This window comes from Pyrgilauda ruficollis, unplaced genomic scaffold (genome assembly GCF_017590135.1).
Source record: "Pyrgilauda ruficollis isolate IOZ18807 unplaced genomic scaffold, ASM1759013v1 scaffold70, whole genome shotgun sequence".
Lineage (NCBI taxonomy): Eukaryota > Metazoa > Chordata > Aves > Passeriformes > Passeridae > Pyrgilauda > Pyrgilauda ruficollis.
The window spans coordinates 1022770-1043945 of record NW_024528822.1 but is presented as its reverse complement, the minus strand read 5'-3'; the positions used below and the strand labels follow the sequence as shown (position 1 = coordinate 1043945).

Below are 21176 nucleotides of genomic sequence, written 5' to 3'. Positions count from 1 at the left end.
CATTCAAACCTGCTCCAGACTGCGACCTGGGAAACACCAAGAGTTTACATCTTGTGGCTGCAGCAGCTATCCCCAGCGCCGGAGGGAGTGACAACAGAGTGACCACTCCCAGGAAAGACTTTCTGAATTTGTCATCCTTTTCAGATTGGTGAAAGTGTTGTCATCTGGTATTGTGCATTTTGTGTGCTGGGGGTGTTTTGCTTGTTAAATAAACAGGTTCTTTCCACTTCTCTCCCAGGAATCCTTCCCGAACCGGTCAGGGAAAGGGGCTGTGTGGGTTTGCTTTCTGAGGGGGCCCCCTTTGGAGGTTTTCTCCCAGCTTTGCCCTAATCCAGGACAAAATTTTGCTGGGGAGAAGGTAACTAAATAAAAGTTGTATTTCTAGCAAGATAGAAGCTGCTCTCTTTTTTTTTTTTTTCTCAGGGCATTGAGAAGTATGTCATTGCAGATACAGAAGAAGCAAGATTGAAACAGGAAAAATATCCTAGACCTCTAAATGTAATTGAAGGGCCTTTGATGAATGGCATGAAAATTGTTGGTGATCTTTTTGGTGCTGGAAAGATGTTTCTCCCTCAGGTAATGAGAAAAACATGTCAAATATTTTCCTACTTTACAAAAACTAGCATTGCAAAATGTAGCTAAAACATTCTATACTGGCTGTTTTTTCAGATACAGCACAGGAATTGCACAAATTCAGGTACTGCTGAGAAGCAGCCATTTTCCTATTTTTTGAAACTTGACTTTCTTTGTGTATGATTATGTTTGTTTCTGTTCTTCCAGAGTGCTTTTGTTTTATTTGAAATGTAGTTTTAAGTCTTAGCCCATGAAAAAGTGCAAGAGAGTAAAAGCTCAAATAAAATTTGTTGTGTTTAGCACCTTCCAAGTCTGGGCCTGTCCGTAGCTTTCAGTTCTGTTGTGATTAGTTTGGAATGCTCTACTGTGGAAGAAAGTGTTGTGTCTAGAGCCTTAGCCCAGTAAGACCAGCAGCCTGCAGCCATAGAGTGATTTGAAAACTGCCTCCTGGGGCTGCAAATGAAGTTTCATTTATTGCCTGAATGAGAAAGCTAAAAGAAAAGAGAGGTTATTCCTATACCTTGTCTTTATTGTTTATTGTGCCCCCACCTTTGTCTGTGCAGGTGATAAAGTCTGCTCGAGTTATGAAGAAAGCGGTTGGCCACCTTATTCCCTATATGGAAAAAGAGAGAGAGGAAAGGAGAGCCAAGCAAGGCAGCACAGAAGAAGAGGCAAGATACAGTCCTTTGTGCTGTAGTTCTTTCATAGAATGCTATGACAAATATAGGAATTATTTGTTGCTGTTTATATTTATAATGCTGGAGAGTTGATGCAGTCACAGGGAAACTGACAATCTCAGCCTAATTTGAAGTAGGTTTGAAATTCATGAAGTGCAGATTTTGTGGAACTCTGCTTGGTGTGTGCCTAAGCTCACAAAGTTTTCTGAACTATGCCAATGAGTCTTTGTAGGACCTTTATGCCAATGTTACTAATTTCTCGTATTTTTACAGATGTTTAATTTTGGTGTTATTTCTTCTAACTTTATGGCAGATTTTGCTACTTGCTTCTAATACTTCTGCCCTTGGTGAACTCTCTAATTCCCCTTTAAAATTTTTAATGGTTCCTAGTTCTTTCCTTGAAATCTTCTTACAGTGTATTTGCTGTGCATCTGTTGTGTGATTGTCCGGCATAAAAGTAACAAATGCAACAAATGATTTGGAAAGAAAAATGGCCTGATAATTAAACTTGACTGATCTTAATGAAAGGAGATGCCTTGTCTCTTCTCCCATGCTCTTTCCAGATGTGAAGGTGTCTTCTCTCCTGTATCTCAAGTGAATGTGTTCTCTGGCTGTCACAAATCACCTTTCACTTCATCATCTCTCTCCAGCTCATGCTGTTCTCTTTTAATTCAGACGACTGTTCTGGTATTTGGCACCCTCTGTTTTGTTCTGGTGCTGTTTGAAATTGTTTAAAATCGCTACCCCATTGATTCCATGAGTAGTGGATTAGGATCTTCTGTGAACCCTCTGGCATTTAATTCTCTGGCTAGAAAGAAATGAAGTGGAATTTGAGAGGTTCTAAAAATGATAGCAAACACTCTGAGAGAGTGAGTTAGATGTTCTGTGTGGCTGAGGAGAGCAGGAGAAAAAGGCAGGGCTTCTGTCATCCTGCCTTCTCTACCGTCTGCTGGGGAAGGGATGTAGTTCCTTCCTCTTAAAAAGACATGCCACTATATAGAGAATAAATGTAAGAGATAAAACAGCTGCATCTATTCCCAAAGTACATTGGCTTGAAGGAAAACGATTTGCAGACTCTGGTAACTGATCTGTCTGATGTTACCCAGGCCACTGTACCCTCCAGGACAGTTTTAGTCACAGACTGCCAGGAAATGCAAAGCTATCAACATAGTTACATTTGAGGATAAATAGCCGTGGCTGTGGATCTCTATCAAAGATGAAAAAAAATGAAGGCCTTTGGATGTATGCCCAGAACTTGAGGACCTCCTTGCTTAAGACAATAGAAATATGTGTGCCTTAAATAGGGTTTATTTAAAGTGGTATGTGCTGTTGCCCATGTTGTTTGCTACCCAGCAAAGATTTTCCTTACGTGCAAATCCAATTTTTTTTCTTTTGTATCAATCACTAATTAAATCATCAGTAATTATTAGGTATGATTAGGTGTGATACCTAATGTGGGCCAGCATGTTTTGTTCTTCTCCCAGTCCTTGATTAATCTCTTTCCCCATTTTTCTCTTGCATTCCAGCAGTATATTTTCATCTGCAAAATTTTCTGTTGATGTACTGAGATGGCTGACTTACAGACCTCCATTTTGCTTCCTCTCTTCTCTGGCCTTGTGTAAAACAGAAGCACTGGAGAGATATTAGATTTTAGTAAACATGGATCCATGGATTTTATTCAACAAATGTGTTAGAACCACAGGAAAATACTAATGTTACTCTTGGTAATATATCAGGATTTTTTAACCCATAATATTGCAGCTACAAAAGCAATGTAAGTTCATGAAATAGCTACTCTATATGTCCAGAAATATAACATGCTTCATAGAAGGATTCAGTCATACAGTTCTGCCACGTGCGAAGGAGATGAGATACCGTCTGGAAAAATATTTTGTAGTTTCACATACAATATGCTCAGATTTCCACTTTATTTAAATTCTATGCAATTCATGTAGTTGCTTACTGGCATCTGATGCTGCAGCAACTCAGACATACTACTGTTATAGCCTGGAGCTGTTCCAAATGATGGCAGTGATTATACAACTAAAAAAGGTATTGCCAAGTCCTGTGTCCTGGTGGAAAACTGCTGTGGGAAGTTCCACTGTTGTATTGCTGGCAGCACCCTTTGTCAGGCTGAATGCCATCTAGCCTAGGAGCTGCTTGTGACAGAACAGCTTCCTTTCTTCAAGTTGATCCTTCTTCAGCCTGTTTGTTCAGCTTGGGTAGTCTGAAGTAGCCTGATCACTGCACTGAAAACTCCATTGTTATTTGTCTTGCATAAAAATGAGCCTCTTCTGCTTTTTCTAATTCCTCTAATTTCTCTTCTAAGTTTGCTAATATCCCATTTTTCTCAGCATTGCATCAAAAGATTGATCATGATGCACAAACAGACGTGTAATTATAAGTATTCATACTCTTTTATTCTAAATATTTAATCTCTTTATTGGCAAGGTGTATATTTGGAGCAGAATTACTTTAGGAGTTCATTTATTGCACTGCATAAAAGCTGTCCAGATCTGAAATGGTTTTATCTGTTTTGTTTTTTCCAACACAGATTTTTTAATAACATCCATGCATTTTGTAAAAATAATTAATGTGCAAGTTTCTATTACCTGCATCTTTTAAGATGGCTTTTAATACTTACTGTATTATCTGTACTATGCTTTGCAGTACTATTATAGAAGTCTGGGTCATGGATTAGGATTGCACTGTTGAGGGATGTGTTCAAACATACCAAGGCTTCTGAGTAATTTAACTCTTGCTACTTGTTCAACTTCCAGGATCCTTACCAGGGTACAATAGTATTGGCAACTGTGAAGGGAGATGTACATGATATCGGCAAGAACATCGTGGGAGTTGTTCTGGGCTGCAACAACTTCAGGTAAAGAGACATCAGGTAGCTGAGAACACAAGTGTAGAAGGGTCAGTAATTAGTACCTCTCTGTAGTTGCAGCTGTGGTGATAACAGAGCTGGGCATTTCTTGGGAATTGTCCTCTGTTCCCCAGGTTGTGATTGGGAGCAGAGATCATAGCAGCTGTTACTAAATGGGGAGGCAAGAGGGAGTGTTACATTCTCCTTGAATACTGTTTTTCCTAACAAATTGACTTCTGCAGTGATTCTGCAGTTTAACATCAGTTGGAATATAGATGAGAACATCAGTTTTTGTGTTTGTTTTATATCAGTTAAATATAAAAACTGTGCTGTTTTTATAATGCCTGAAGAAATCAGATACAACTGTTGCAGTAGGCAGTACTGTATAGGGGTTGTGATGGTAAAAAATAGTGGAAGATTCAAATGAATCTTGTAGTGTGTTTTTCCCATTGTTTGTTAACTATGAGGTTTTAAAAACTTGCTGAGGTATGTCTTCTTAAATAAGAGATGAGATTCTCATTCTGTTTCTAAACTTCAGAAGTTAGAACTTCAAGAACAGTCAGGTCTTTCATGGCCTGTGTATGTGCAGAAGGCTTGGCAACAGTGTTGGAATGAATGGTCATGTTTCCATCAGTGTTCTTTTCAAGGGTCTGTCAGACTGTGCAAAGCTGAATTGGTTTTGGAACTCTGTCTTACTGTTCATTCCTTTAGTTTAGTTTTGACTTTGGGTTGTCATTTGCTCTAGAAAGAACCAAAATTATCCCTTTATTTCAAAACACAAAGTGTTGAGGTCAGTAGCAGTGCTGTATATATGCAATATATTCCATTGAATTTCCTCTTGAAATTCTGTGGATTGGATTCAGGCTTTCTTGAGCTTTATTTAGACTTACTGAAAGGAAGCCACAGTGTCCTCTGTCACCATGAATATGAGTGAGGCTGAATGAAATCGGCAGGCTGGGGTGGTTTACTTGAAATAAGTACCTCTGCAATTGCTAGGGTTAATAGGAATAAAATGCTAAAAAGGGAAGTTCAGTGTCCCATTTCATAAAATGTATGCTTTAATAAGGCAAACAAGCTTGATGTGAATCATCTTATATTCCTGATGTAAGATACGATGTCCACAAAACATTTTTGTATTATCCAGATGCCTTCAAATGCTACTGCTGTGGGTAGCCTGGTAGGTGGCTCAGCACCACACAGACATTCATTCACTTCCACCCAGCCAATCTCAGTGAGATGAGAAAAGAGGAAAGGAAGAAAGAAAGCAAGAAAAATTTTGGCTGGAGAAAGAAAGCAAGAAAAATGCAGACTGGAGAAAAGTAGTAACTGAAAGTGAAGTGGAAGAAGAGAGAAAGAAAGAAAAAACAAGTGATGCAAAGGCAATCCCCTCATCACCTCTTATGGACAGATGGGTGCCTAGCCAGTTCCTGAGCAAAATGTAGCTAACCCCTGCTAAGCCCCTTACTCTCCCTTTTTATTGCTGAGCTTGACTTCATGTGCCATGGAATATTTCTTTGGTTAGTTTGGATCATCTGCCTAGTTGTGTCTACTCACAGTCTGTTTCTTGGGGGCTAGAGTAAGAAACAGAAGAGGCCTTGATGCTGTGAAAGCATTGCTCATCAATAGTTAAACTTTAATTTGTAGAATTGTTTTGGCCACAGATCTAAAACACAGCACCATACCAGCTGCTGTGAAGAAAATTAACTCATCTCAGCCAGACTTCGTACAAGCACAAAAATTTATTTTAAAGAAAAAGCTCCTCCTACACTTGAATTTTCTTAACTATTATGCCATCTGGAACTCTTACTGAAAATGTTACCAGACCCAGAGGTATTTCCTATATAAAGATTCCCCAGTTTCCCATTTCCCAAATGGTCTTAAGAGAAACAAACAAAAATCTCAATCTTAATTTCAGTTTTTAGGTCAGTTGTTTACAGCAAGAGGAATGTATTTGCCCTGTAGCAGAAATTTGATTTGCTATTTAAAGGATCTTGTGTCATCTCCTTTCTTTCCACAGAGTTATTGATTTAGGAGTCATGACTCCATGTGATAAGATATTAAGAGCTGCTGTTGAGAACAAAGCAGGTATAGAGAGACTTCATTAGTACTTCTGAATTGTTTGATATTTAAATCACATTTTTATTGCTGCTTATTGCATTCCTGTAGTGTCTATTATTTGATCAGATTATCTTCAGAGAAATCAGAACTTCTGCTTTAACCATGTTAATTATTTAGCATTTGGCACTTCTGTGAAACTTAGCCTGAGGAACTGAAACCCTGTATCAGAAGGACAACTCTGAGAGAGATGGTGTAGTATTTCTTTTACAGATGGATAAATGGAGCCTTGAAAACATCTAAGTAACTTCTTTTTGGGTCTTAAATCAGTAAAATAACTTGGCATTTGGCCTGCCAGATCAGTGAGTCTGAAATCAGGAACAAATTGTTCTAATAAATAATGAACTTCCTGAAACAACTTGCAGTTGCTTTGGAACAGTCTACTGCATCTTGGAAAATATGAATGGTGTAAAACATAAGTGGTGAAGTTTGAAAGCACTTGCTGTTTCTAAGAGCAGAACTTATAATTATTTTGTCTTACTTCCCTCTTCAGTGCTGAACTTCTGAGACTTGGAGCTTGCTAATCAAAAGTGCTGTTTATTTATTGCTGAAACTAGAGCAGTAGGTGTTCAGCAACCGTGAAGACTGAGAATTATCTTAAACTGGGGATTTGGAATTGCTGTCATTCTTGGAAAGCTTTCACTTTCTAACTGGGTCAAACCTCCCTTTTAGACTAGTGACAATCTTGCTTTCTATCTCATTATTTTCTATCTGATGCATGAAGCTATCTGATGTATGAAATAAGCTTTTCTGTACTAATGTCTGTGTCTTTCTAGAATGGATTGGCTAAAAGTTTTGTGCATGTGTGTTTGTAAATTTGCAATAGATATAATTGGCCTGTCTGGTCTCATCACCCCATCTTTGGATGAGATGATTTTTGTCGCCAAGGAAATGGAGAGATTGGCAATAAAGATTCCTTTGCTCATTGGAGGAGCAACTACTTCTAAGTAAGATATCTCAGTTGGGAAGATGGGCAACTTGTATGCAAACAATGTTAACTAGTGAAAAAGAAAATTTATAGCCATTTCTTTCCCCCTTCTCTCATTTTTCTGCAATACGCATAGTGATATGTATTCGTCCTAAGATTGGCTGTTATTTCTTGTTTCAGAAGTCCTAGATTATCGAGGTAAAATCTAGTTAGTACATAACAAATAATGGACATCTTAAATGTTTAATTTTTGCAAGTGTATATTATATGTGGAAGTTTCTCTGTGTTTTCTCTAAAAGTTTTTGCTCATATGCAAATAAATATAGTCCTGTTTTTCTAAGAGGTTGAATGATCTATTTTGATTCACCAAAGCATTCTAAAAATGCAGGATTTTGCAACTAGAAATAGTTGACATCAGGGAGCTGTTATCTTCAAGGAAGTTACTGTATTTTCTTGGGTCACTGTTCCATGCGGTGATGACTGCGTTGAGCCTCCAGTGCTGCTCAGGCAGGCTGGTAGGGGATAAAGCCCTGCTGCTTGCTGTGAAGCACTTAAGTTGATTTTGATAGACTGAGCTGTTAAAATCTTGTTCAAAAGAAATAATACAGCTGCTGTGATTTCCTGAAGACCATGTTGACAGCTCAGTGACACCTAGTATTAGCATTACTGCAGATGTGTTCTGGGCATGTATAACAGCCATGGGTCACACTTTGCTAACTGGTTTGTGTGCTGTATACTTGAGGAGGTGACAGCTCAGAAGACTGTAGAGGTCATTTTTTGTCTAACTAAAAGCTGTGAGCAGTGTTGCTTTCTTTATCAGAGCAGCATGTACTATATTCTGTATTTTTTGCTTTAGCAAATCATCTCATAATTTGGCAGACAGAGGAGAGTCGGATTACTACCTGCCTTTATTGTTCCTGCATGTATAGTGCAAGGTTCACTGTATCTCTTTTCTTCTTTTCCATATGAGCCTCTTCCTACTGGTTTGATACTGAGAGCAAATGTGAAGGATTTTTTCTTAAAAAACAAAACAAAACAACAACAAGAAAAACAAACAAAAAAAAACCCACCAAAAAATGTGGGGAGTCAAGGGGAAGGCTTTATTCCAAGTGGACGTCTTAGGAGAGCCTTTTCAGTTCTTCTCACTTTTTTCACCCAGGGCATTGTGGCCTAGTAATTGATGTCAAATAACCAGCATCAAACAATTCTGCAGAATTTATTCACAGAGAGGAGTGTAGCTGACAGGGAAGCTGCACTAGTTTTATCCTTGAATATGGAAATTACTAAAGAATATATGTATACTTTTGAGTACAAAAATTGATTTTATTAATGTGAATTATATATAAATATATACTTGTACATATGCCCAGATACAATACAACGTCTATAAAATATATGTCCAGTAAAGGTACTCCTTATGGAAGACTGGATTCTTAATGTATATTTAACATTACTTTCCTAGTCTTAAATTTAACCTCCCATGTGCATTCTTAAAGTTGTGTATATTCAGAGGTTGCTAATGAAGAACCATCTGCATTTTTTTCACTGTAATTAATAGGCATTGTTTTTTGGAATGAGGAGATCATGAGTACTTGGAAGAGTGTATAGTGAGGTTAGTTTGAAAAAGAAACAGGGAGGCTGGATTTAGTCTCCAGAATCCACACAAGAAGTGTTTGTTCATAATTTACAGTAATGATGATTTTTCCATATTCATATTATATTACTTTGGTAAATTCAGATGCTGAGAAATAATGGTGACATTGTCATTGACATAAAATTTACTTTAAAAAAAATACAAACGTTAGCATGTAATGGTTGATACAGTGCCATTTTAGGACCATGTTTTCTTTTGTTTCCTTTGTTTGTTCCTATCAAAACAGATGAGATACCTTTTTGTAAAAAGTAGAGCTGCCAAGATCAAAAATGCATCTCCCTGAAGCAGATTCAGGGGATGCTGGACAGTTGTTTACACAGCTGTGTTGCACAGTCATGAGTAAACCTCCATGTCCAAGTGCTTTAAATATTTGACAGAACCTGAAGAAAAAGGAGATCTTACCTTTGTTAGGGAAGATTGCTTCCTGGGCTCTGATTCATATTTTTAGAAATGTTGTTTGACCTTAATATGTAAGAAAGCAATTTATAAGGCCTATAAGATCTTTGTTCCTACACTTGCTTGCAGAGCTTTGGTAGGACTCTGAGCAGAGCTCTTTCTTGCATCACTAGAAACTGTTAGCAGTGTTGCTTTCTTTATCAGAGCAACACATATTGTAGCAGACCTGTTAGAGTCTCTATTTTGTGGCTTCAGCAAGTGGTCTCATAATTTGACAGACTGTGAAGAGAAGGGTCTGTCCTCATTGCACCTGTAGTTAAAACACAAAGTTCACTGCATCTTCAAGGTGCAAGTTTGTAGTATTTATTGACCACTGGCAGAATTCATTCTTCAGGTATATAGAGGACTTGTGCCTCTGATTTTGAGAAGTAGAATAATCATCACAAGTAGGTTAATGCTAATCCACAGACCCAGAAATTAGCATGCAGGAGGAAAAAATGTAAGATGAGCAAAAAGGATTAAAGAAATTGCTAGTTCTTGGTAGGCTTAGTTTGGAATATTCTTAATGATTTCTGAAACTCAAAACTAATGAGTTGCTGATTTTCATTCAGCTGGTAAGACATTGAGGGAATGTGAGTTGGCACATTATTTATGAAGTGTTCTGATACTCTTTGAAGGAAAGTGTTTATATACCTGTTATTAAAATCTGTGTTTAATGATTAATGGATAGCAGATGGATGAATAAATTTCTTCTTTTGAAGTTCTGGTCTATATATTAAGTCAGGATTTATTTCACCAGGGATTTTGTCTGCTTTTTTTGTTGGTGGGTTGCTTGGGTTTTGGTTTTTTTTTTTTTTTTTTTTGTTTTGTTGGTTTTTTTGCTTTAGTTGTGAAATGCTCACTCTTTTTCTTTTTCATTGAAGAACACACACAGCTGTTAAAATTGCCCCACGATATAGCGCACCTGTAGTTCATGTCCTGGATGCATCCAAGAGTGTTGTGGTTGTAAGTTCTAAATTATAGTTTCTTGTCCATGCAAAGATATATGCCCTGTTTTTTCTGTTGTCCCTTTCATCCTTTCTTCTAAGGCTTAGTGTTGTGGCAGAAAATTAATAGGGGCACATCAGAGACTAGTTTCTAAATTACACTTGTTTCATCTGTTCTGTGCTGCCACGTGGTTCTCAACTGGCTTGTGACAGTTATTGTCACTGGGCACTTCCATTTAAATGTCCATTACTCTAGTGAGGGTGACATTCACTGAGTCCTTGACTGTAGTTTTGTAGTGAAGACTGATGGAGTTCTATGTGTACTGCTATTCTGGCTAATTTGGATATATTTCTGAAGTTAGTTAGATAGCACCAGTTTTACTGAGAAATGTGTGGCTGGAATTTTTTGGGATGGATTCTCTTTCAGAGAAATGGGTTGTCTTAGCTGGCAAATACATAGTGAAGAGTAGGCCAAGCTGCGTGTTGCTTCTGTGACTATTCAGTCTCTGAAGTTCTGGAGTATTCTTCTCTCAGGTCTTTCCAGACCTGGACTTGGCTCTGCTAATGTTACCTGTGTAGTAGGGCAGAGATTTCAGTAATAATTGTAGTCTAAACATGGCTAGTTTGAATAGTTTGAATGTAGGTTGCAGATTAATGGTAAGGCTTAGTTTAGTGTTGCCAAGAGAGTCGAAAGTCAGGTTCCCTAGGCTGAAATTCATACTCTGTCTTTACCATAGTGTGATACACTAGGTACTTAGTGCTTTTTCCTTCCTGTTCTTTTCAGTGCTCACAACTCTTAGATGACAGCATAAAGGATGATTTCTTTGAAGAAATATTAGAAGAATATGAAGAAATTAGACAAGAACACTATGAGTCTCTCAAGGTACCAATGTAATTGATTATCTTCTTGTTTGAAGTGGTTGGCACTTGCTGTTCAGCTATTATGAATAACTTGCTGTTGCTCTTGCTGTTCATCTCCTTGTGAAGACCTTCAGGTATATTTGTTTTGATTTAAAACTTGCAGTAAAATGGATTGAAAACTTCCAGAAGTGCTTAGGAAATCAAAATTTCTAGCTTATAAGGCCTTGCTGCATGACTCTTAACAAATGCTTGGCAAATTCTTGGTTGTCCTCAGTGGCTAATCAGTGGTATCTAGGACCTCCATGGAGCCGGCAGGCATGTCGTCTAATCAACCTGTGGGAGACCAGTGCTCTCCTGCAGCAGTAGCAGGATATGTGGAGCTTCAGCTGGGGTAGTGAAAATTGTACTGGTAGATTTTGCTGGTACTGAGCCACACTCTTATTGAGAATTTTAAACCACCATGCTTCCTTATGTCTTAGTCTTGTTTAGGTGAGTGATCAGAGCAGTAGGAGAGTATCTTTCTCTTCTTGTATTTTAATGTGTTGTGAAGCAATAAAAGAACTTCTGGTGTAGTTGGGAGGAACCAGAAATCTTGTAGGCCAGTTTCATTAGCATTATACAGGCAAAAATAATGATCTGCTTGTGATGTAATCTTACTTTACACATGGGAACTCAGAGTTCTTGAGACTCAAATTATCTATTGTTGGATTTATCCTGAAGAGTATTTTGAGTAAAACTCTACCACGAAGTCTACAGTTACAGTTCGTGTCTGAAAGGTGGTGTTCTGAAATTTACCTTTATGTCTATATAGGAAAGAAGATACTTGACTATACAGCAAGCTAGAAGAAAAGGTTTCCATAATGATTGGTTATCAGGCCATATACCAGGTCAGCTACATGTTGTTGTTTGTGATTGCTGTGCCTTTATTTTATTCTGTGTGTTTATTTTAGATACATTTTTAATTAAAACATGCTTTAAACTGCAGAATGTAGCAGTGTAACAGCTTAAATAAATTGGTATTTGTCTCAACTGAGATTTTTGCATTACTTTGAACATTGTTTCTGCTTTTTTACAGCTCGTTTAAAAAATAAATTAATATTCAATAAAGATAACTGAAAAAAAAATCCCAAAACAATGAGTTACCCATCACAACATATAATCAAAGAAAACACTAATGACAGCTTTTGAAAATACTGTCTGCCTGGTTCATTACATTGCACACCTTACTGTACCATATTTGGGGAACACATGCTGTAACATGGCATTTTTATCAAATTCCTCCTTATACTCTTTCCTACCCTTCCCCCATCAGTTTTTGTACTGTTTTGTTTTTTTTTTTAATTATAGTAGAAGTATAAACAGCATTCAGGTTGCGTCCTGCAGTGGCATTAACACTGCTTTCTGTCGTTTCATTTACAAGATTCAGTAAGATGCTAATTTTCAATAACTTCTTTTAATGTGTTAGAAAGTATTTTACAGACAAAACAAGTGCAAAGCTTGTGGTTTTACACAGATAGATCCATCTTGCTTTATCACTTGTGTGTGTGCATCTAAATGTGCAAAAGTTTTTAGAAGTTGCCTAAAAATTTACAGAAATATTCTGCAGTGTCATAGTACATGTCTGTGTACAGAAAGGAATTGGTAAATGTGAAAGGCTCATGAAGTATGTTAGGGGTTGATAAGTTGTGTAGGTTTGTTTGGTCTGGTGTCTTGGACAATATTCTGACCAATTAAATAATTTCTGAAGTCCAGCAGCTAAAAGCTGTTTATTTATGTGGAAGAACAAAAGGCCTTAATTTTTCTATTTCAACTTTATATGCCTTTTATGCTTTTATTTGGTTACGTTGTAACTATGGATTATGGTATGACTTGGGAAAATATGACTATGAGAATTTTAGGACAGTTGGTTTGGAAGGGGTCATTTGCAGGGGTGGAGGCTGCTGAACATCAGTTATACTGCAGATGTTAAAGCAATTTTAAATTACTTTCATCATGTCCAATTGTACTTCTGATTGCTACAGTTAAACCAAAATTCATTGGCACAAAAGTCTTTGAAGATTATGACCTGAGGAGGCTGGTAGAATACATTGACTGGAAGCCCTTCTTTGATGTCTGGCAACTTAGGGGAAAGTATCCCAACCGGAGTTTCCCTAAGATCTTCAATGATAAAACTGTAGGTGGGTACTGAAATTGCATTTACTTCATATAACTAATCCTAACAGGCCCAATGTGCTGCAGTAAGATTCCAGATGTTTAATGAAATACCTTAGGAATAGTACAAATACATGCAAAGAATGTCACTGAAATAATTTCTTCAACGCTTAGTGAACCAACTGTTGCCATGTGAGGCTGAAAAATAAGTGTGGAAAAATGCTCGGTCATCTTATTTAGCATTCACCTGCCAAAGCACAGGGAGGTATTTTATTAACGGAAAATGGCAGCAGAGAACTTAATGTATCTGTGTTCCTGTTGTGGGTGAAGATGGCAAACTCCTTTTGAAGCTATTCAGTAGGCTTTGAAATAGGTGATAAAAATGCAACGGTGAATAAAATGAAAGCAATGCTCTGGGTCTGCTGCACTGTGGTAATGTAGGTGCACACACCGGGTCTCTTGCTCATTTTATTCTGTTCCTCTGCTAGGTGCTGGCTGAAACATTTTGTGCTTTGTTTGGGTGTTTTTATTCCCTAAGATATATGTTGTTACAAACCTATAATCACACTGCCATCTTCCTATTTGCTGTAGCTGACAGATCATTGCAGTCATTGGACAAGTGGAAAATGAATCAATCTTCAAACAATTCTTAAACCTATTTAGCCAATTATGAAAACATGCCTTTTCTAAGGCAATTTCTTTTTTTCTTTTGTTTTTAATAGGTGAAGAAGCAAAGAGAGTTTATAACGATGCTCAAGATCTACTGAAAACATTGATTAATGAAAAGAAATTACAAGCCAGGGGTGTGGTTGGGTTCTGGCCAGCTCAAAGTGTTCAAGATGATATCCACTTGTATGCTGTAGAAGAGGCAGTGGGATCTTCAGAACCAATAGCAAAATTTTATGGTTTGAGGCAACAGGTACAGTGACAGCACTTTTGTTAAGGGACTTTTCTTCCCTCAAATTTCAGGAATGTAATAGAAGTGCCTTATTAAAATCTGTAGAAAATTGTTGTAATCTCTCTGCAGCGATTGTCTTGTCATTTCTTTCAATAATAACAAGATCCTGTTAGTGATGAGCCAGGTCTTTGTATTGTAGTATTTGTAGTATTTTGCATTGTAATAATTACACAAAATGCTTTGTAGGTTTAGCATCTTCAGATATGATGTGCATTTTCTGTCCCAATTTTAAGATGTCCTAAAGCAGTATGTTGCCTAATTAATCACATGAATCTTGTGTTCAAGATAAATTAGAACCTAACAAACCTTAGTTCTCTAATATCCCTGGATTCTACTTTAGACTAAGAATTCTGTTTGAATGTGCTAATGTTTAAATCCAGTTAGAATTTAAGAAACCTGGAAAATAAAGCCCAGTGGAGATAAGTGCTTCTGATAGGCTTATTTTTTTTGTAAAATTCACTATATGAAGGGGCCATTTAAAATTATTTGGCAGCTAATTTTGATAGAGACAATCATAATTAGACTTGCATTTAATTTGGTAGATTGAGCTTGCAAGATATTCTGCCTCTCCTATTTCCCTGTCTTCTGATTTGGCTTCTTCATAGTTCACATATTCAGTCATCATATGTGGGCAGAAAAAAGAGCTTAACTGCTTGCATTTCTGGAGTACAATACTCTGTGAGCACAGTCGTGTGCCAACATTGCAGAACTGTGCTAAGAAATACCTGGCTCTTAAGTTTATCTGTTGCAGTTCCCTGAGATGGATCTAGTGCATCTTGACAGTGGCAGATGTTTATGTAAAACACTCTCAATAGGCATGGATGTTTCAGAGACTTATGGCCTAGTTAAACATTTTGATATCTCATGTAAATCAGCTTTGCTACTCTTTCTTTTCCTGGCTTTTTTCCCAGGATTTTCCCAAGGAAAATATCTGATTTGATGTTGTTCTTGTAATGCTTTTTATTATTGGAATACTGTTATATTCCTTACCCTTTTTTACTTTGTATATCCCAATTACTCAGGCTTCTCTCAAAGGTTAAGGTCATGAAACTCTGTGCATACTGTTCTTCTGGACTCCATGTATTTTAGCTGCATCTCTTCCAGCCTGGTGTATGCAGTAACTCAGGAGAGTTTTCAGCAGAGCAAAGTAGAAGAGAATAATTGTCTTCTGTTTCTTATATAAAATGTTCCTTTCAGTACACAGAGTTCTCTCCATGACATTGATGCTAATTAAGGATGTGATATAAATCTAAAAGTTAGAGATGCATTTAATATTTTTCTTAGCTCTAATAATTGCAAATGAACCTTAAAATTAGTATAAATTTCACCTGTGGGGAAAAAGGATATTTTGTTTATTTTGTGTTACTTTCTGTAACTTTGCAGGTTAATAGACAATTTTTCTTTCTTTTTCAGGGGTAGGAGTGTTTTATTTGTTTTTAAGATGCAGTTGGGAATGGGTGAAACACATGGCTAAATATTGTCATAGGTTGAAAAAATCAATCTTCAGCTAAGTGATAGCCATTAAATAACTTTACTCTCTGTAAGTTGGGTAGATTTACAAGAACTGTGCCACCTCTTAAATAGCAATCATGCTTTCACAATGAATATCCTGATATGATTCAAGATTTCTTTTTGGGTGCTCAGGTATCTCTTTTTGTTACCTTTCTTCCATTTTGGAAAAGGATCCAATGAACAGTATAATTCCCTATTTCATAGACTCAATTAGGTTGGAAAAGACCTCTCAGATTGAGTCCAACCTATGATTGAACAGCCCCATGTCAACTAGAGCATGGCACTGAGTGCCATGTTGAGTCGTTCCTCAAATACCTCTGGGGATAGTGACTCCACCACCTCCTTGGGCAGTCTCTTCCAGTAGAAGAAATTCCTTCTGTGAAGAAATTCCTCCAGATGTCCAACCTAAACCTCCCCTAGCACAGATTGTGTTGTCTTGTTCTGTCAGTTGTTACCAGGGAGAAGAGACCAGCCCCATCTGGCTACAGCCTCTGTTCAGGGGGTTGTAGAGAGCAATAAGGTGTCCCCTGAACCTCATTTTCCCCAGCACTCTCAGCCACTTCTCATAGGATGAGTGCTCCAGAACCATTGCCAGCTTCATTGCCCTTCTTTGGACTTGCTCCAGCACCTCAGCGGTCTTCCTCAGTTGGGGATCCCAAACTGAACACAATATTCAAATGCAGCCTCACTGGTGGCAGGTACAGGGGAAGAATCACTTCCCTGGTCCTGCTGGCCATACTATTTCTGATGCAGGCCAGGCTGCCATTTGCCTTCTTGGCCACCTGGGCACCCTGCTGGTTCATGTTCAGCTGGATATTGACCAACACCTCAAGGTCCTTTGCCATTGGGCCCCTTCCCTTTGCATAAACCCACTTGAACTTTGCTTAGGATTCAACTTTCCAGTAGTGATACATACATTTTGTTTGTGTTTCTGTGTGATTAGTAAAAAGTCTGCATTCTGGGCACTGTTTTGTCTGGATTACTGAGCACATAGTTTGTAGCATAAGGAGTGTTTATAAAGTCATAACCATTCTATAGTGAGAGTTGCTGAAGAATTCTTCAGTTTGCACATCCGCAATTAGTTTTGTTAACAAATTTGAAATCTGTTAGGGGTAGAGATGAAATATTCCTCCTCTTACCCAGTTGTTGGCACAAGAGTATTCCTTCCTTTGTAATGATTTTTTTGCAGTATAAGCTGTTAAATCTTAGTAGCTGTAAATAGAAGCAAAATGTGTGTTCAGTGCGCTCTTCTTTGGTGTTTTGTTCTTCAGTGGTCCAAACATTCTCAGAGTAAGGGAAGTGATTTTCTTCTAATTTAACTACAGGAAAACTACCATGTCTCAAAAACTAGTTAGGTGTTTGTCAGAAATGCCCTAGGCCCTTTAGTCTTAAAAATACTGGTCTTTAGCTTAATAGTGCACTCATGAGGTATTTTAAAATGTTCTGACTTATCACATTGATTTTGTTACTTTAGGCTGAAAAGGACTCTGCCTGCACAGATCCATATTACTGCCTCTCTGACTTCATAGCACCACTCGATTCTGGCATTTGTGACTACTTAGGCCTTTTTGCAGTGGCCTGCTTTGGTGTAGATGATTTATGCAGTGAATTTAGGAAACAGGAGGATGAATACAACGTCATAATGGTGAAGGCTCTTGGTGATCGGTTGGCAGAGGTATGAGGTTTTATCACGTGTTTCCTTGCAACTTTAAGCAAACTGAGAGCCACTTGAGTAAGTGCAAGTGGGGCTAGCTCTAGCTGGGGATTTCAAGCTATAGCAGGGTTTCAGACATTATTGTTATTATTGTTGTTGTTGTTACTATTATCTGAAGATATTTACTGAAGTGGGAATGCTTCCTGAAGGGCAGCTAGTGCTGCTAAAATCATGTAGGATGCAGGAGCAGTTCAGTTCAGAAAAGCTGTTGCCCACAACAGCTTTGAGCTATAGGAAAAGTCCTCTGCTAAAAGGAGCAGCAGCAGCAAATGCTTGTATCTGACCACAGCATGGAGGCAAGAATGATGTGACCTTCCATAGCCAGACCTGGGTGAGACACCCAGATAGTCAAGACCTAATGACCTCAGTGCTATAATGAAGTGTCACTACCATAGGTTAATGAATTTTGTCTTTAGGTTGCTTGTCCACATCTTTACCCCTTTGAAGCAGGACAATTAAAAAAGCATGTCTACCAATAAGAGAAGTAACTTGAATTAGCAAAATAAGTGTTTCATGTGAACTTCAATTCTTTCAAATGTCTCACCTATGTTAAGAGCTCTCTTAAAAATGAAAATGGGAATGCGAGAAAGCATCTATCATTGTAAATCAATCAGCTATTGCATCAGTCTGTACAAAGTAAAAAAAAAACAAACAAAAAACTTTGCATTCTATTCCAAGGCATTTGCTGAGGAGCTTCATGAAAGAGTTCGAAGGGAATTCTGGGCTTACAGTAGTAGCGAGCAGCTGGATCTCTCTGGCCTACGCAAAATTAAATATGAGGGAATTCGCCCTGCCCCTGGATATCCCAGCCAGCCTGACCATACAGAAAAACTCACCATGTGGAAACTTGCAAACATTGAGGAAACAACAGGTAACTCTGCTTTGTTAAGACTCTTAAACTGCTTTTACTGTGAAATCAAAATTCCAACCAAAGAACAAATTGGCTGTTGCAGAATTACATAAAATACTAAACTGAGGTGTCTGGGAATTGCTGTCTTCCCCTTTTTATTCCCGTTTTTATTTTGCCTCATTCGAGGAAGAATTAGTAAAACATTGCCAGTGCTTTTGGTGGAGGAGTTGTGTCCCTAATTAGCAGATTGCATGCAAACAGGGTTCTGCTGCACAGGAAAAATTTCTGGCATCCTTATGGTGATAAGAAGACATTCCAGATAGAAACAGAAAAATCAATTCAGCAGAGGATTTCCTGGTCCACAGGAACCTTGAGATGGTAATTCTTAAAAAGGGATTAATTCCACTTGTTTTCGTCTTATATTTTGCATGTCAGATATTTCACTGGTACTTCCACAATTCCAAAAGTAACTTTCAGTGCTTCAAAACCTCATTTACCAAAATGTCCAAGTTTTTTTCCTTGAAACCATAGAGTTACTCTACAGTAATTGTAATGAAAGTCTGTGGTATGTTTAAAGTTCTGAGATTTTCTTAATGGTTAACAAGTGGAAAAAGGGGTTGGTTTCAGCTTTCATCTGAAAGCTGCTTGGTTGTTTTGAGTTTGCTTGAAGCCACCCAACATAAAAAAAGGCTCTGAATTTGTGCTTATTCTTAATTCAAAGAATAATAAAATCCTCATTCTCTTTTCCAGGAATTGGTCTAACAGAATCACTAGCAATGATACCTGCTTCTGCAGTTTCTGGCCTCTATTTTTCCAGTCCCAATTCCAAATATTTTGCTGTTGGCAAGATATGTAAAGATCAGGTAACTGAGACCATTCAAAATCATCTTATGAGCAGATGTCTTAAAAATTTTGTAAACATTTAAAGCTGGAGTTTCAAAATCTTCATCATATTTTGTGGTCATTTGCAGGTTGAAGATTACGCACTGAGAAAAAATTTGTCTGTGGCAGAAGTGGAGAAGTGGCTGGAACCCATTTTGGGATATGATACTGAACAGCTGTGATACTTGTGGGTGAACTTCCTTTTTTGATGGTCTGTTTGCCAGAAAGAACAAGAAAATTCTTCCCACTGGAAACAGCTTTCTTCCATCCACCTCGATAGCTTGTCTGATTGTCTTAAATTTTTAATCAAGGAACTTAATATTTCAAATCAAGTCTGCCTGGTGCCCTTGGCTTGGGACCATGAATGTATTCAGTTTCTCAGTCACAGCAGCATACTTTTATTTATTTTTATGTTTTCACAAAGATTCCAGCAGAGAAGCTAGGTGTAGGGTGAGATGGGGAAACTGCAAAGCTTTCCTGTTCTCTGGAAGATTTTGAAATCAGGGGCAAGAATTTCTCTCCCATGGCTGTGGATATGCATAGAACAGAATTTGACTTCTGTTATTTTAGTGTGTTTTGGCAAGTCCAGGGACAGAAATATGATGTGATTCTTCTGCAAAGTCACAAAATGTTTTATACTGAGTGATCAAGAACAACTGAAGTACAACAGATCTCCTTTTTAAAAATCATCTGCTCAGTGTTTAGTCTTGTGCTTGGGAGCACACATTGTTCTCGATGGTAGAACTATATTCTATACAATCTTCTGGAGTAGTATCCGAGATCTGTATTGGGAAATGAAATGACAGAGCCCATGGAGTTGTCTGCTTTGTGCTTCCTCTACCTTTCAGCAAGTCACAATCTGTCTATTCTGTATAAAGGGTACTGGCACTTCTTACCTTAATTCCTATCTTGTCAAGCTTAATTCATACACAAACAATCGTTTGTACATGAAAATTATGAGAACAGCATATTTGCTACTGTAGACAGCCAGAAAGCTTGGAGCTGACTTTTACAAAATTTTAACCTTCTAGAAACCTGGGATTTTCAAAGCAAATAGTACTGTCATATGTAACAGTTAATATTGTAGACTATTCTTCAGATTTAACTGAGTGTGCTAATTGTTCATAGTTTTCAGTAATTTCTGAAAAGTGTCTCAAGTATTACTTAAATGCTAATTTGTAAAATATTATGACAGAACCCCCTCATTTTTTTGGTCTCTAATTGTAAACAGAAGACCAATATTGTAAGGAAGATGTTCTTTTAATAGTTTATTGTAATCTGTTAATAGTACATAATTTTTGTAATGTCTTCTTCTGACTTTATGCTGAAAGAATCATCTTGTATCAACAGTTTAATAAAGATGGTGTTATCCTATTAGAATCCTTTAAATGGCAACAATAAAATGTGTGCAGTTATCTGACCAGATAATGTTAATATGTGCTTGTACCATGAACCTGAAATTATAGAAGCTGCTGTGGGGTTTTAAAAGTAGTTGTGTAAGTGTGTTCTTAACTGAATCTTTTAGAATGGCTCATCCTTTAATGACTTACAAAAATAATTTCTAAATGGATCTCCCCTCCCCCTGCCCCCTCCATGTCAAGAGACTTGTGACATGTCCTTGCTGAGCAGCTGATTTTTGTAGTGGGAATGGTTTCTCAGTAGAACACTCGTTTAGACTGCCAAAAATAAAGTAAAATGTTCTTAATATAAAAGATTATTTATTTCCTGAAATATGCAGCATATGAAAATTGAAATCCTCTCTGCTTTGTTTTTGGTAATTGCACTTCTGCTGATCAGTTTATTGCTTGGAATCTCTCCCCTCCGGCACTCTTCCATATTCTTACATTTGGAAGCAGAGTGCCTTATTAGTCTGAAAATTTGATTGTGTGAATGGGGTCAAAGTTTGACTTGCTCAGCTTGGTTTGTTTATTGATTTATTTTCCTGAAATCAGTGGCAGCCAGTTCAGTGAGTACAGCTGACAGCAGGAGGTCCCTGCTGTCTAACAGTGGTGGTGTTACCTGGTGTACAAGCAGAGGGTTTCAAACG

General features: G+C 37.7%; 1 protein-coding gene across 2 annotated transcripts in view; it reads left to right on the top strand.

Annotated features, from left to right (window-relative positions):
* Positions 1-20800, top strand: part of MTR (5-methyltetrahydrofolate-homocysteine methyltransferase) — a 51784-nt gene extending 30984 nt beyond the window's left edge. For both annotated transcript variants that reach the window (XM_041485501.1, XM_041485502.1), the window contains 14 exons: positions 424-576; positions 1137-1244; positions 4031-4131; positions 6140-6207; positions 7064-7184; positions 10139-10220; positions 10986-11084; positions 11874-11949; positions 13084-13239; positions 13936-14132; positions 17158-17358; positions 18076-18268; positions 18998-19110; positions 19219-20800. In XM_041485501.1, the coding sequence (XP_041341435.1) occupies positions 424-576; positions 1137-1244; positions 4031-4131; positions 6140-6207; positions 7064-7184; positions 10139-10220; positions 10986-11084; positions 11874-11949; positions 13084-13239; positions 13936-14132; positions 17158-17358; positions 18076-18268; positions 18998-19110; positions 19219-19311 (1761 nt within the window). In that variant the 3' untranslated portion in view covers positions 19312-20800. The remainder of the gene's footprint in view (positions 1-423; positions 577-1136; positions 1245-4030; positions 4132-6139; positions 6208-7063; positions 7185-10138; positions 10221-10985; positions 11085-11873; positions 11950-13083; positions 13240-13935; positions 14133-17157; positions 17359-18075; positions 18269-18997; positions 19111-19218) is intronic.
* The last annotated feature ends 376 nt before the right edge of the window (positions 20801-21176 follow it).